Source organism: Rhipicephalus microplus, chromosome 4 (assembly GCF_043290135.1).
Source record: "Rhipicephalus microplus isolate Deutch F79 chromosome 4, USDA_Rmic, whole genome shotgun sequence".
NCBI classification, from domain to species: domain Eukaryota; kingdom Metazoa; phylum Arthropoda; class Arachnida; order Ixodida; family Ixodidae; genus Rhipicephalus; species Rhipicephalus microplus.
The window spans coordinates 165,975,027-165,990,391 of record NC_134703.1 but is presented as its reverse complement, the minus strand read 5'-3'; the positions used below and the strand labels follow the sequence as shown (position 1 = coordinate 165,990,391).

The following is a 15,365-nucleotide window of genomic DNA, read 5'->3' as shown; positions in this document are numbered from 1 at the left end:
TGTGTTGTGCTCACAAAAAGTGCGCCCAAAAATCACAACATCGTCCAGATAACACATGCATACTTCCCACTTCAAACCTCGCAGAATGTTGTCCATGAAGCGCTCAAAAGTTGCAGGCGCATTGCATAGTCCGAGTGGCATCACATTGAATTAAAAAAGTCCGTCTGGTGTAAAAAATGCCGTTTTCTCTTTGTCTTCCTCGTGCATTGGAATTTGCCAATACCCTGGCCTCATATCGACAGTCCAAAAGTAGGAGGCTGATGAAAGACAGTCTATAGCATCATCAATACGTGGCAGTAGGTACACGTCCTTTTTTGTGATGGCGTTGAGACGGCGGTTGTCAATGCAAAATTGCCATTTTCCATCTTTCTTCTTGACCAATATTACCAGAGCGGCCCACGGACTACATGATTCCTGAATCAGATTTTTCTTTAGCATCTCGCCAACCTGTTCATTTACCACTGCGCATTCCGAAGGCGATACCCGGTATGGCTTTTGTCGGAGAGGTCTATGGTATGCCGTTTCTATGTGATGCTTTACACGAGAAACAGGGATTGACAGTGGAGCCTGTAGCTGTGCGAATTCGAAAAGACCAGCATGCTTGCGCAGAATACTCCCCAGGTCATTACGCTCGTTGGTGCTAAAAGACTTGTCAATCATTGCCATTATGGAGGTGCCCCTGGCGTGCAAATGATTAGAATTGGGCTTATCCGGAGAATCACTGCTCTCTGCAAGGATGGCAAGGGAGAACACCTGATGATGACGGATCTTAGCAAGTTGTAGACCCTCTGGCAGTACCGAAGGTTCATTGGAGCCGTTGATCACCTACAAACCAGTATGCCTTTGCACAACCCACAGCGTACAATAGGGTATTAGAACATTCTTCTTTATGCAGCTGAGGTGAATGGGCTCTGCGATGGCATCAAATGTCGTCTCGGTTGCAGGGGAACTGACGACAGGAACACATTTGGCAGGCAAGGGTGGTACAATTGTGTCCATGGACATGCAAAGGGTACTTTTCATACAGAGCGGGCTTTCCATAAACGCTACTGGAACATTAGATTCTACTGTGATCTCTCCTGTGCGGCAATCGACAGTGGCACCACAATGATTCAGGAAATCGAGTCCCAAAATTACATCATGCGTTGAATGAAAGAGAACAGCAAAATCAGCAATAAAATTCTGGCCACCCAAACTAACAGACACTGTGCAAACACCAGCAGGTTGTAAGACATCTCCGCTCAGTCCACGAAATGTATCAGCACGGTCCCAAAGGAACATAACCTTTCGTCCAAGAAGGGATTTGAATGCTAGACTCATCACTGATATTGTTGCACCTGTGTCCACTAAGGCCATTGTTGAGACACCGTCAATTAGCACACGTACCTTATTTTTAAACATGCAAATTAAAGGAGGCATTTCTGTGGAAATCGATGACTGTCAAGCGACCTCACCTCCAACAGTCATGCCGACTAGTTTTCCGGAGGCGGCGAAGAGTAGCGGTACCTAGGAGAGGGCGGCCGATTGGGATGAGCGGCTGGCGGGGGTGTCATACTGCGGTCAGAGGCCGGAAAACGGTTTCGCAGTGGCCTTATCTCGTGAGATGTGCTTCCAGAGAATGTTGGTGCTCGTGAGGACAGGTAGGATCTTGGTGAGCGGTCGTACCTCGGCGGCTGCCGGTAGTTGCAGTACCCAGGGCAATGTGCCCTTCGACGCCACAGTTGTAGCAGACGGGTAGGGGTCGTTCGCCGAACCACTGCTGAGAGCGCTCCGCTGTGAAAGGTCGCCTACCCGAACGGAGTGGAGCAGCTTGCTGAACGGGAACTGCCCGCCTCTGTGGAGTAGGGCTGGTACGAAGGCGTCGGTCATACCGCTGATCAGGCACGAATGAGTCTCGGCGTGGCCAAGCAGTTCCAGCTTCGCTAAAGTCCGTCACACAAACCGATGGTGGCAGCGGAGTGAACGGTGCCGGGTAATAGGATGAACAGGTAGGCGGAAGATGAATGGTGTCGTCGACCAGTGTGTCTTGTCGCTGTAGCTCTTCGCGCACAATTGCCCTGATAGTAGCGGCAAGGTCGGCAGGCGGGCTTACGTCGACGCTGGCGACCGTTGTTACATTTGCCAGCCTACCAAATTTCGGGGCAATACGACGGGTCTTTAGCTTCTCGAAAGTACGGCAGTGACGGACAGCGGAGACGGAAGTGAGGTCTTCCCTGCCTACCAATAAATTGTAGACGTCCTCTGCTATACCTTTCACAAGGTGTCCGACCATGTCCTTTTCAGACATATGCGTGTCTGTGATCTTGCAGAGCATCAGAACCTCCTCTATGTAGGTGGTACACGTTTCTCCAGGGGTCTGGGCTCTTTGAGCCAAAGTGCGCTCCGCGCTTTTCTTTTTCGCATCAGAGTCGGCCAAGCATTTTTTGAGTTCTTCGGCGAAACAATCCCACGTTGTTAATGAATCTTCGTGGTTTTTGTACCACATCAAGGCGGTTTCTGTGAGAAACAGCGCCACAGTCCCCAGTTGTTCGGTGGGATCCCAGCCGTTGTACCGGCTCACCCTTTTGTAGTGTGTCAGCCACGCATCCACATCTTCCCCTGCTCTTCCCGGGAACGGGCGGGGTTCCATATATCGATACCGAGGTGCAGCCAGCACCTGACCTTTGCGGGGTTGAGAAGCCGTGACCTTCCCTCTCGGCCATGACGGTTGTTGTTGGTGGCAGACCGGCAAGACGACGGCTCCGGCGAAGTTCAGACAGCTGTGACTCCGTGGTTCATCGACGTGCTTTACCCAGCCCCTTCACCACTCTGTTACATTTATAAATGGGTTTATTACGCTGTGGCGTACTGGGAGGCTTGAAGGGGTCGTGCACCGGAGGCCTATCTCGCAAGACGAACGTCCTCTTCTCTAATCTGCCTGTTCACCGCTACCCAGTGGCTCATACCCAAATCACATAGGCAGTAACAGTATTCCAATGGGCAAAAACGCCCTGTTATTGGAACGCGCAAGCACTTGCGACGGTTATGCTGCGCTTCGAAAATGCTATCAGCACCACGCCCAATCTCGCGGCGGCACCTCTGACACCTCAACGCTGCGGGTAAAAAAGGAAGAGAAGAAAAGAAAAAAAAGGCTGCAGCGGAATGTCTGCTCTCTCCCTCAAATGCCGATTTGCGACGCGTGTGCACGCTTCTTCCTTTTCCGTTTCTGCCTCACATAGACCCTTCTTTCAACGCTGCGTGTGAAAAGAGAGAGGGGAAAAATCAAAGCTGCTGTGAAGTGTTGGTTCTCTTTCAAATGCAGATCTGCTTCTCTCTACGTGGAGACTCCTCCTTTCTCATCGCGTGCTGGCCATGCTGCGGCTACGATGCAGAAGGTAGTAGTAGAGACGCAGTCGTTGTCGTTGTCTTTACAGAGTCTCGGCCCTGGTCATTTCCATGCACAACTTCTCTTGCCAGGAGAATGCTGAAGCTGAAGTAAAAATGTTTTGCGAGCTGCGTAAGAAACTGATTGACCTGCTGCAAGGCAAACGTATGCAGACGCGCATGACCGTTTACTTCAATTAATGACGAATGTCCTGTGATTTGTGAATAAATGTAAGTATTCTGAAACTTCTCTCTCTCTTGTGTTAGCTCAATGCACATGTGCCACTACACTGTGAGACCTTCGTCTATTTCGCTTTCATTATTTCGAGCTTTTTTTAATTCAAACAAATTTTCAGGCCCCTTCGAGTTCAAATTATCGAGATTCGACTGTACAGTAAAACCTCGTCCATTCGAAGTCACTGGGGTCGCGAGAAAGCTTCGGAATAAATCGATAACCCGCTTAACAGAACATTCAAGAAGTGGGATGCAAGGAACTTAGAACTTCAAAGTACGTAATCAGTGCTCGTCATTTGCTGTGCCAGCCTTGCAGCTCCAAACGTCATGCTTTCCAGCAATACCTGGTCTTTCTTTTGCCGCGAACATGGAGGAACTGTGTGCCTCGCTGCTGCCACCGGAAAGAAAAAATTGGACCATGCGCACATTCGACCATGATGCGACCATTCGCACATTCTTTCTATTATAATTATGAGTTTAATAATGGCCAGTATGACGAAGCTCACAATGTGTTTTCTGGAAAAAATTATCTGAAATTTTCGAACTTGGTTTTCGAAGTAGGTGTTGCTGACAAGAACTCCACCAGCAGTGCAAAGACGGAATTGCGGGAGCAACCAGCAATCGGAGGTTCACATACATCGGGGTTTCCGCTAAAATGTCCTTTGTTACTTTCGTTACAACCCCAGAAAGAATGGGTAAACCATGACCCACTGACGTTGCGAGAAACAAGCTGCCCGCATGTCAGTGCTGTGTTGCAGTGAAGCACAGCTCATTTACCACAGGCGCACGTTTCGGTTGACCATGAGAACATTTTTTTCCCCTTTTTTTTGCGCTAGAAGTAGCGAGGCTTGGGTGCTTCAGCTGCCACTCATTAGTATCGCTACGTTGCATTGCCTTGTGGCTTTTAATAGCCTTCTTTCTCGGGATTTGCAGCTAAATCGGAAACTGACACATGGCACCCAAAATTTTCGAATTAACCGGACTGGTGCTGGCCACCGCTTCAAATTGTCCACATAATCTTACATTGCGAAATACGAGACTGCGGTAATCCGTCGAATTAAGTGATATTTCGAAATAACCGAGTTCGAATTAACGAAGCTTTGCTATATGTGAAATCTCGCGGAGGTGATCATGTCCCAAAAAGAGCTTGAAGATGTGTACCTGCTCAGCAATTGCGTACGTATAGTGTGACATAGTATATAGTATGAAAGAAAGAAAGGTAGACTTGAGGGCTCATTTGCTTTGTTAGAAACAGTAATAATGAGAACTGACAATTATGTCAAGGAAACTATAGGGCGTATTATTATAAGTAGTTATTGTGTAAGTGTGAAGAAAAAAAAGTGGACAAAAAAATAGCTTGCCATGGGCTGGGACCGAACCTGCGGCATTCAAATAACGCGTCTGATGCTCAACCACCTGAGCAAACATGGCAGGCATCCCCATTACCTTTTTATGAGGTATGTATGTTCATTAAACGTGGGAATATCAGTCATCATTGCCTGTTGTCATTGCAACAAGTGTGGTACACGCTCATCTTTTGTCTATTGGTATCGCATAGCGCGTGATCTTATTACGAGCTGGCAGGTGACTAATGGTCACTTGCATACCACCTGAAAGCACTAAGTCTGCCAGAACGAAACCCTCAATATGAATGAAGGAAAAAAAGGTAATTGAGGGCTCATTTAATTTGTTAGAAACAATAATAATGCGAATTGACAATTACGCCTAGGAATGTATTGGGGATATTCTTAGAAGTAATTAGTGTATAAATGGGAAGAAAGAAAAGTGGATGAAAAAATAACTTGCCATGAGCAGGCATTGAACCTGCGACCTTTGAATGACGCGTTCGATGCATTGAACTCGTTGGTGTTGCCACTGCATGCTTTTGGATGGTAGCTCGAGTGGCCCTGAATCACTGCTTTGGCAAAAGAAAAAAGAAAGAAGACCTTGTATTGAATACATTTAGGCAATATTTGCTGTTGAACAGCATTTATCTCTGTTTGAAGCATTGACGCACACCAAGAGATTTGAATTACCACCGCGCTATTAGTGCATACTGCCATTTCATCATCATCATCAGCCTGACTACATCCACTGCAGGACAAAGGCCTCTCCCATGTTCCGCCAGTTAACTCGGTCCCTTGCTTGCTGCTGCCAATTTATACCCACAAACTTCTTAATCTCGTCTGCCCACCTAACCTTCTGTCTCCCCCTAACCTGTTTGCCTTCTCTTGGAATCCAGTTAGTTATCCTTAATGACCAGCAGTTATCCTGTCTACGCGCTACATGCCCGGCCCATGTCCATTTCCTCTTCTTTATTTCAACTCTGATATCTTTAATCCCCGTTTGTCCCCTAATCCACTCTGCTCTCTTTTTGTCTCTTATGGTTAAACCTACCATTTTTCTTTCTATTGCTCGCTGTGTCGTCCTCAATTTAAGCTGAACCTTCTTTGTAAGTCTCCAGGTTTCTGCTTCGTAGCTTAGTAATGGCAAGATACTGCTGTTAAATACCTTCCTTATGAGGGATAGCGGTTATCTACCTGTCATAATTTGAGAGTGTTTGCCAAAAGTGCTCCACACCATTTTTATTCTTCTCCAGTCTAATCACGATAATTCAAACCCGAAGGGGCTAGAAACTTTAATCGAATTAAAAGAAGTTCGAATTAATGAAAGCTAAATAAACAGAGGTCTCTTCATGCAGTGGCGCATGTGCATTGAGCTAACACACGAGGGGGAAATTTCAGAAGACTTACATTTATTCACAAATCACAAGACATCCGTTATTAATTGAAATAGTCGGTGATGCGCGCCTGCACACGTTTACTCGCAGCGAACTTGCAAAGCATTTCTGCTTTGGCTTCAGCATTCTCCTGGCAAGAGAAGTTGCACGCAGAAATGTCCAGCGCCAACACTTTCTAAAGATGACAACAGCGACTGCATAGCGGAGCCTCTCTGCTACGCAGCCGCAGCATGGCCAGCACATGCCGAGAAAGGAGAAGCGTCTCCACGCAGAAAGAAGCAGATCGGCATTTAACAGAAAACCAACACTTCATGGCAGCTTTTTTTTTTTTTTGCTGTCTTTGCGCCTTTGTTAAAAGGTGAAGGGCTATGTGGCAGGGACGAGAACGGGGGCAGCGTTGCACCCGCGTGCGAGATGCCCCTCTTTTCCTCAAGGCGCAGAGCCGTGCTCCCGCAAGGGGCAAGGGCGGCAGATAGTAGTGCCTTTGATAGGGCCTTTTTCCTTTCCTTGAACCACACAACCCTGCGACAGCTTTCTTTCTTTTTTCCTCTCTCTCTCTTCGCGCGTGGCCTTGGAAGGAGAAAGGTCTTTTTGTGGTAGGGACGGAAAAAGGAGAAGCGTGACATGGGCGCGTTGTAGATCGGCATTTGAGAGAAAGCAAATATTCCACCGAAGCCTTTTCTCGTTTTCTTCGCGCGCAGCGTTGAGCTGTCGCAGGTGCCGCCGCGGGATCAGGCAGGGTGCCGAGAGCATTTTCGGAGTTCAGTATGTTCGAATTAACCGCCGCAAGTGCTTGCGCGTTCGAATTACCGGGTGTTTTCGCCCTTTGGAATACACATAGCTATGACGGGACCTTATTGTGACTTCGAATTAACCGGAAGTTCAAATTAAGCGTGTTCGAATTAATTAGATTCAACTGTAGTTACTTCAATCTCGTGGTCCGGCTCCGCGATTATTACCTGCCCTAAGTAGACATAGTCTTTTACAACTTGAAGTGCACTATCACCTATTTTGAAGCATTGCTCTTTTCCCAGGTTGTTCTTCATTACTTTCGTTTTCTGCAGATTAATTTGAAGACCCACCTTTCTGCTCTCCTTGTCTAACTCCGTAATCATGAGTTGCAATTCGTCCCCTGAGTTACTCACCAATGCAATGTCATCGGCGAAGCACAGGTTACTAAGGTTACTTCATTAACTCTTAAGCCTGACTGTTCCAACTCTAGGCCTCTGAAAAACCTGTAAGCACACGGTAAATAGCATTGGGGAGATTGTATTCCCCTGCCTTACACCCTTCTTCATTGGTATTCTGTTGCTTTCTTTATGGAGTACTATAGTAGCTGTTGAGCTCCTGTAGATTTCTTTCAGGATGTTTATATATGCTTCATCGACGCCCTAATTCCGCAGTGTCTGCATGACTGCTAATATTTCTACTGAATCAAACGCCTTTTCGTAATCAATGAAGGCTATGTATAGTGATTGGCTATATTCTGAGCATTTCTCTATAACTTTATTGATAGTATGGATGTGGTCAATTGCTGAGTAGCCTATTTGAAATCGTACTTGTTCCTTTGGTTGATTGAATTGTAATGTTTTCTTAACTCTGTTAGCAATGGCCTTTGTAAATAGCTTGTATTTTACGGAGAGCAAGCTGATCGGCCTGTAATTTTTCAAGTCCTTGTCAACTCCTTTCTTATCTATTAAGACGATTTTAGCATTCTTTCAAGACCCTGATACTCTTCCCATCAGGAAACACTTCCTTAAAAGTGTGGCTAGTTTTTTTAACACAATCTGTCCTCCATCCTTCAGCACATCTGATGTTACCTGATTCTCGCCAGCAGCATTGCCTCTTTGCATGCTCTCCAAGGCTTTTCTGACTTCTTCTATCATTACTGGTGGGGTGTCATCTGGATTACTGCTAGTTCTTATAGTATTAAGGTTGTGGTTGTCCCGGCTACTGTACAGATTTCTGTAAAACTCCTCTGCTATTTTAACTATCCTATCTATATTGGTAATTATTCTGCCTTCTTTGTCCCTTATTGCATACATTCGATTTCTGCCTATCCCAAGTTTCCTCTTCACTTCTTTGATGCCTCCTTCATTTTTCAGAGCGTGTTCAATTCTCTCCATGTTATACCTTCTTACATCGGATACCTTACGCTTATAAATCAACTTCGAAAGCTCTACCACTTCTATTTTGTCTGTTGTACTTGAGACTTTAATGCTTTGATGCTTTCTAATGAGATTCTTCGTTTCATAGGAAAGCTTGCCAGTGTCCTGTCTAACTACCGTGCCTCCAACATCCTCTGCACACTCCGTAATAATACTCGTGAGATTATTATTCACTGTCATTTAGTGTGTAGTTATGGCACATTCCCAGCAGGTCTGTATCATTGAGGTTTTACTGTACTATGATCAGGACAGTGAATTGGCTTTTCACAGTCTCGGGCATTTGGGTTCAGTTCGGTTCAGTATGGTGGTGTTACACGGTCATCTGTTCTCGGGGACAACTCTCTTGGCAGTAAGGCGAAGGCTATGAAAATGGGGCATTGGCACAATTGTGTTACAGTCTAGCTCTCATATAATGGCCCCACCTAAATTGAACTTTCGCTTAAAATGAACAATATCCGCGCAACCGTGAAACTATACATTGGTTTAATGGCACAAAATCACACTTACAACGAACGTCTCTGAGCGCCGCTGATCGGTTACAGCGAACGGAGTCAGCGGTCTGCCGACCTCCCGGGAAACCAATTTCGACCACTGATCAGGCATTGGCGAGGTGCCCATACATCTTTATCGTTAAACGCTGACCCAGCCTCTGTGACCCTCTAGTTGCCACTCTCCCCAACTCATGGAGGAAGGAAAGTTGTTTTCTTTCTCATGCCCCGGGTGCTTTTTGTTACGCACCCCTGCATCCTTTGTCTTCCCCGCTACTCTGAGCCCCCGGTTCGCCAGAAAAGGCCCGTGTTTTCACACTGCCGCCAATCTTTCGAAGACCGTTCGGCCATCTACCCTGTTTTGATCGCTGGTACTGTCGTTGGTGTCGCCGGCCTTGAGTGACCAGACCATTTGTCAACATCGGCGGCCACTGACTGTATCCGATAGTCTGCGTCTAGTGCACGCGCGTACGCTACCCCACCAACTCTGATAATTTACGATTCGTTTCTTGTATAGGACTTTTTCTCACTCACTTCACACTTGGCTCAGCATGCCTTCTGCGCGCGTGCGGAAGCGCAAAAACCGCTGTTAATTTGCGCAGAACGAATCGCGAAGTATCGAAGTTCGTGAGGCCACGCAAACCCACCGGAGCAGCACAACGATTTTTTTACCATGGCAGCTGATTCTTCGAACGCTGCCGTGCGCACCGATCCAGGCGGCCATGCTTTGACTTCTGCGCGCACAGGCACTCTTTCCAAGTTTTCTACGTGCGAGTATCGCGGACCTTTCAAGCAAGCTACCCAACCTGCCTCCTTCCCGTGTGTTTTGGTTTTCAAGGTCGCCCTCTGCCGCATTCTCTTCTTTCTTTAATGCAACTCTTTGCCCTTCTCTCGCAAGCCTGCTCTCTTTTTAGATGCGGAAGCATCTTATACTCGCGCCTTGTAGTGCGCCGTCCGCGCCGTCCGCACCGCTTCTCAAACATTCAACAGCTGACGCGCGCGCATGCGCCGTCGCGCCGTCGTTCACCATCTGTGCCGCGCGCGCTTCTCCTTCTCGAACATTCGACAGCTGACAGCGCATGCGCCGTCGCGCCGTCGCCATCTGTGCCGCGCGCGCGCTTCTTCTTCGAGAACATTCAACAGCTGACAGTGCATGCGCCGTCGTGCTGTATATATACTCAAGGTCGGCGCTCGCTCGCTCAGTTGCCGCTTGTCGGTTGGTTTGTACGGCGCGTCGACGTCCAAGGTCGCGGTGAAATGAATCCACAAACACAATGATCGACGTCCCTTCGACCAGCGCCGTCCTTTCGCATACGTGTGTACGTGTTCACTCGTTTAACACCCCCTCCTACAACCACGTTAACCAATTTAGCAATCGACCCAAGTAAGTCGCACTTTAACACCCCGTTAACCAATTATATGCTCCGCATCCTCCTCAGTGTTCCCCCGAGGGAAGCTGCGGGCAATTTTTTTTTTTATCACAATTCCTTCGCCCGTCTCCCCCGCTCTGCGACGCACGCCATGCTGGCTCGAGTTACTTTCATTTTCTGACTCGAACCGGGCCTAGAGCTGTTCCACGCATTCTTGCATGTGTGTCGCGTGTGTGCGTCTTGCTCACTCTTGGTCTGCGTGTGTGGTCATGACGGCCGACAAGAGGACTAGCACGCTTTTTCGTGCCGCTCAACAAAACATCGAAAGTGTGACCGCTTGGCTTGATCCGCGTGTTAGCTGCCACGTTGCGGAGCGCTTGCTCATAGCTGTTGACCACCTGGCAGCCATCATGCCGCTTCGAGCGTCCCGGTATTCAGGTGTGGAGATAATGAATATTTCGTAGGCGACGGTGACAACTACATGCGCGCGAAGCTGTTTTTGCGAGGCCGACTTCGTCGACGTCGGGCCCGATGCCGAGCCTGAAGCTTCCGAACTGCGGCAACGATTTGTGGCAGCGCGTCGTCGACTCCGACCTGGGAGAGCGGGTGGGACATCTTTGCGGTGGTTAATTATGGCCGATGATGGTGCCAACACTGCGTACCGTGCACAGATTTGGGCATTGTCAATGAAGTTTGTGGTGAGAGTGATTTGGAGGAATCGGATTGCGAGAACGTCGAAACTTTGGAGTCAGTGCCTCATGCAGCTTATGCCACGAGCCTCGGCGAACGAGCACCCTGCCATTTTAAATGAACTCCAGACCACTCTTATCGCTTCTGCTCTTCGAAACACATGCATCACGGAATTTTTGGGGCAAAAAAATTTGTGTTTTCACTTGAAACTTTTTTTTAAAAGCTGTGTTTCAATTATTACGAACTTTGGGATACAACGAACGGATGCCGCGTCGCGCTCATGTTCGTTATAAGCGGGCTTGACTGTACTACGCAAGTTGTTCAGCAGTTTGCATCCCCCCAGGGGTGTCTGTGCCGAAGAGGCCTAAATAAATTTTTTATTTATTTTTCAATACTGCTACTCTCATTCGAGAGCGTGGCAGTTGGGCAGTACAATGATTTTCAGTACAGGCAATAAAAATAGAGGGAAAAAAAAAAAAAAATCAAAGCAAAACAAGTGAGTTAAAACATACACTAACATTTGTAGCGTAATTACAGCATATGTGGGTTACAAAAAAAAAAAAAAAAAAAAAAAAAAAAAAAACAAGAAGCACGATATATACAGCATACAGTAAGGCAAACAAAATGCTGGTTAAGGAACAGCATACTCAGTGGAATTTACACAAAAACGCCTAACACATGCTAGGTTCAAGGGAAATGACAAAAAAGCAAAAAGAAAATAAATAATAATAGTACAGGTGTCGGTGGGGGCTGGAATAAGACTAGGGTAAATAAGATTACATTTCTGGCATTGAGCAATAAGTTGACGTAAATGGGAAAGTTTCTAGAAGATGAAATGAAGAAATCTATGTTGGTGACTTTGCATACATAGGTCCTCTTACGCAAACACATTTTTTTCTATTTGTGCCATAAATTCCGATAGTGATTCGATGTTGGTGATAGTAGCGTCAAGTTGATTCCATTCTGATATTGCGAGCGGAAAAAAAGAATACTTAAACGTGTCATTTTTACATGCATATTCTGTCAATGTGTGCGCATGCTTATTACGTGTAGGTCGAGCCTGGGAAAACGAAATATACTTAGAAATATCTATTCGATAGTTATTTTTCAGTAACTGAAATAAGAATTTTAGGCGAGCGTGTTTCGCTCTTGTGGATAGCTTTTGCAAACCGGATTTCATTAAAAGATGCGTGGGCGAGTCTGTGCGTTTATATTTATTATGAATGAACCTCACCGCTTTTCTTTGTATTGATTCAAGTTTTTTTATGTTAGTCACTGTATGCGGAAACCAGACTGTGTTAGCGTATTCTAGAACAGGCCTTACAAATGATGTGTAGGCTAGCAGCTTCGTTGCCGTTGTTGCGTGTGCTAGGCTTCTTTTTAAGAAAAATAGCTTCCGTAGCGCCTTTGAGATTATTTTGCTGGTGTGGAGGCAGCCTATAGACCCATCTTATGTTTGTAAACACAGGTAGGCCGATGTCGACATTACGGGCAAAATTATAGCGACGTCCGCACGTAACTTCCGCCAGATGCGTTGATGGCTGCGATGTGTGCCAACAAACAAAACTAAATTGCGAGATGCGACTCACATCCAACCGCGACGCAGCGGTTTGGCATACCGTTGTTTTTTTTTTTTTTTTTCCTTGTTGCTTGACTGAGAACTCAACATGCACCATTGAAAACCCAGCAGAAACTGAAGTAGGCAGAGCATCTTTTGCGCGCGCACGCTTATCCTTCGATGGGGAGAATTGCGCGCCTTCTACTTTGACCGGAACTATTGCGTTTAGTTGCCGGGCACTCAAAGATCACTTCGCTCGCTGGACAGCCACTGTTTGCGAAAAGAGTGCTGTTTTTAAAAACAGCGAACGACTAGGTCACTTGTTAGTTTGCACAGTACCTGTGATGACATTTCATGCCTCGTTTTTGTTTAAATGGTGTGTTAAGTGTCGAGCAGTAAATGTTGTTAGTTTAATGTCGTCTTGTGTATGTTGTTTTTGTGCGGGAGCAGCACGCTGCACGCTTCGATCTGCTTGCCGTTTTCAGCGTTACATTCCAAGTTGCTGCTATCCATTCATTGCTTTGCCCTTGCAGTGAAACTGTGATTTTTTCTTCATTTCCGACAATCGTGTAGGAAATTAAGTAAGTCTGGCAGTCAACTCTTTTGGGTCCAATGTCGTAGAACTCCTACAAATTGCTTGTGTATGCAAATATGGCTGCTCCAGGGTGAAGTGCTATTTTCACACAGTCCCTACGCGTTGAAACCGCACCGATACTCACCGAGATAGCATGCATGTTAGCGATAGCGACTGCACTTGAATCCAAGTTCATCATAGCTACATGATCCCACTCCCTGCATTGTTTCATGCTCATTCAAGACAGGTGGTTTACTTTCTGTTTGAGGATTTGACGGCAGTTCTAATATGTGGGAGATGTTATTTTATTCACTTTCCAGGCGATAGGGATAGGCCGACTCATTTTATCCTGCTTCAGCAGCGCTTGTGCACTTTTGCCGACTCGGAAAAATTACGATGCACAGGGGCATGTTTTCAATTTGTACTTGTAGGGAACATGGCCGGGACGACTAAAACACGCCGAGAATGTCCATATTATTGCTATGTCAATAATAACGCAGCTTTTATTACTGTAAGATGAGTGTTTTCTTTTAGCACTGTCTTCAGTCTCCCTTTTCACTAATTTTTGCGCTTATTTTCCTAATTTTTTTTACGGACCTTTCATATAACGAAATTGTATATATAACGATTTTTTCCTAGACTTTTGTAATTTCATTATGTCCAAGTTTAACTGTATGTGGTTATTGAATCCAATGCGAAATAATATTCGCAACTCAAATATTCACACACCCTACTTGGTTTTGAAGGCACGCACAGCCAGCACCATTTTCTGTAATTGCCACACGAGAAACTACAGCCTCTGCAAGGCGATCATCACAAGTGACTACTAGTTGAGGGCACATGGTTAACGCAGCAGTAGATGAAAGGCAATAACGACGTAAGAAGGAATAGAAGTGATTTGGCGTGCGTGGCATTCAGTTTTCAATTGGTCTCAAGCAAAGCTTTGACCCACGCTTCCTTGGCAGCCATCTGCACCATCTCGTGCGTTCACGTATGTCCCAGGAAGACATATGCAATTCTTTCGTCAGAAACGTATTTTGATAGTTGTTCTGATCATGCAATATTTTTGGAGATACCCTCAAATTCGCCCCCCTTCGAGACTCGCACCTTCTACCGGGAAGCCCTACCCTCACGTGTTTGGTCACTCCAAGCCATTATAAGACCACAACAGCGGTGTTTACGACCCCCTCCCGATCTGGAAGCCTCCCGAATTCAAAATCCGTGAACTTTGCAAATATGCATACGAATACCGAACTGTGAGAATATTTTGTGTGCGCCCAAATAATTTGCATCGTCAAGATTGCCATTCATTCTCATGCCATTCATTGCCAATCATTGCCATTCATTCTCATGCTTATGTGTCACTTTCCTTCACTACAGTGTGTGCGACGAGTAATGTCCTGTGTGCAGCGATCGTCCCCTCCCTCCTGGCAGGGAGCAGTGCTTCGGGGGCATGCACAGGGGCCCGCCTTCATGCTCGCTGCCGCAATCGCCGAGTAGCCGGCTACACATGAGCCACATGCACGGCTACCCTGCTCAGTCGTACGGGGTGGCCCCTCAACCTCCCACTTCTTCGAGCCTGGTCTCCGGCTTTGCCAGCTGCCGGTTTCACGGGAACGCCGCTCCTGTAGAGCCATTGCACCAACACGTCCACTGCAATGTGGAAATTGGAGACTCCTGCGCATGCACCATGGTGAGTTTGGGTGGACAAGGATGTTGAGGCAGGGCACTCGTATCACGGCCCCTGGACTCCGCCTCATGCCGTCCGTACATGTGAACACTCCTGTGTAGTAAGACGTGCTTGTGGTGCATTCTTATAGTCAATTTTTTTTGTTGTTATGCTCCTTCAAATATAACCAGCTGTGTCTGCTTTTTTGCCCATTTTTGTGCTGGGAAGTTGGAGTTTCAGATCTAATGCTGAGGTTAGGTGTTCTCGTGAAAATCGGTTGCAGGGCATCCTATAGCACTAATGAATCTTGGGTGCAAAAGTTTTTTTTTATGGATGCATTGATTTTTCAGCTTTTCCCAACCTTTTTTGGGGGTAGCGTACATTAGCAGCCTGAGTAGAGACTGCATTTACCATAAACTTGTGGTATAAGGCAACTAACTCTTAAAATTTTAATTGCAAAAGTGACACCTTCATTGCACCTCGTCTGTATTCACAGTTGGTGCAGCCCGCC

The 15,365-nt window shown here is 46.6% G+C and overlaps 2 protein-coding genes across 12 annotated transcripts in view; one reads left to right on the top strand and one right to left on the bottom strand.

The window, feature by feature from the left end:
* LOC119172939 (uncharacterized) overlaps positions 1-15,365 on the bottom strand; it is a 1,216,589-nt gene that overhangs the window by 404,409 nt on the left and 796,815 nt on the right. The window lies entirely within an intron of this gene.
* LOC142813823 (uncharacterized) overlaps positions 12,594-15,365 on the top strand; it is a 548,512-nt gene continuing 545,740 nt past the window's right edge. For 4 of the 5 annotated variants that reach the window (XM_075891752.1, XM_075891749.1, XM_075891753.1 and 1 more), the window contains exons 1-2: positions 12,594-12,751; positions 14,596-14,878. In XM_075891752.1, coding sequence (XP_075747867.1) covers positions 14,639-14,878 — 240 coding nt within the window. In that variant the 5' untranslated portion in view covers positions 12,594-12,751; positions 14,596-14,638. Of the gene's footprint in view, positions 12,752-14,340; positions 14,879-15,365 lie in introns of those variants that run through there. The other variant, XM_075891750.1, reaches the window with a different exon arrangement.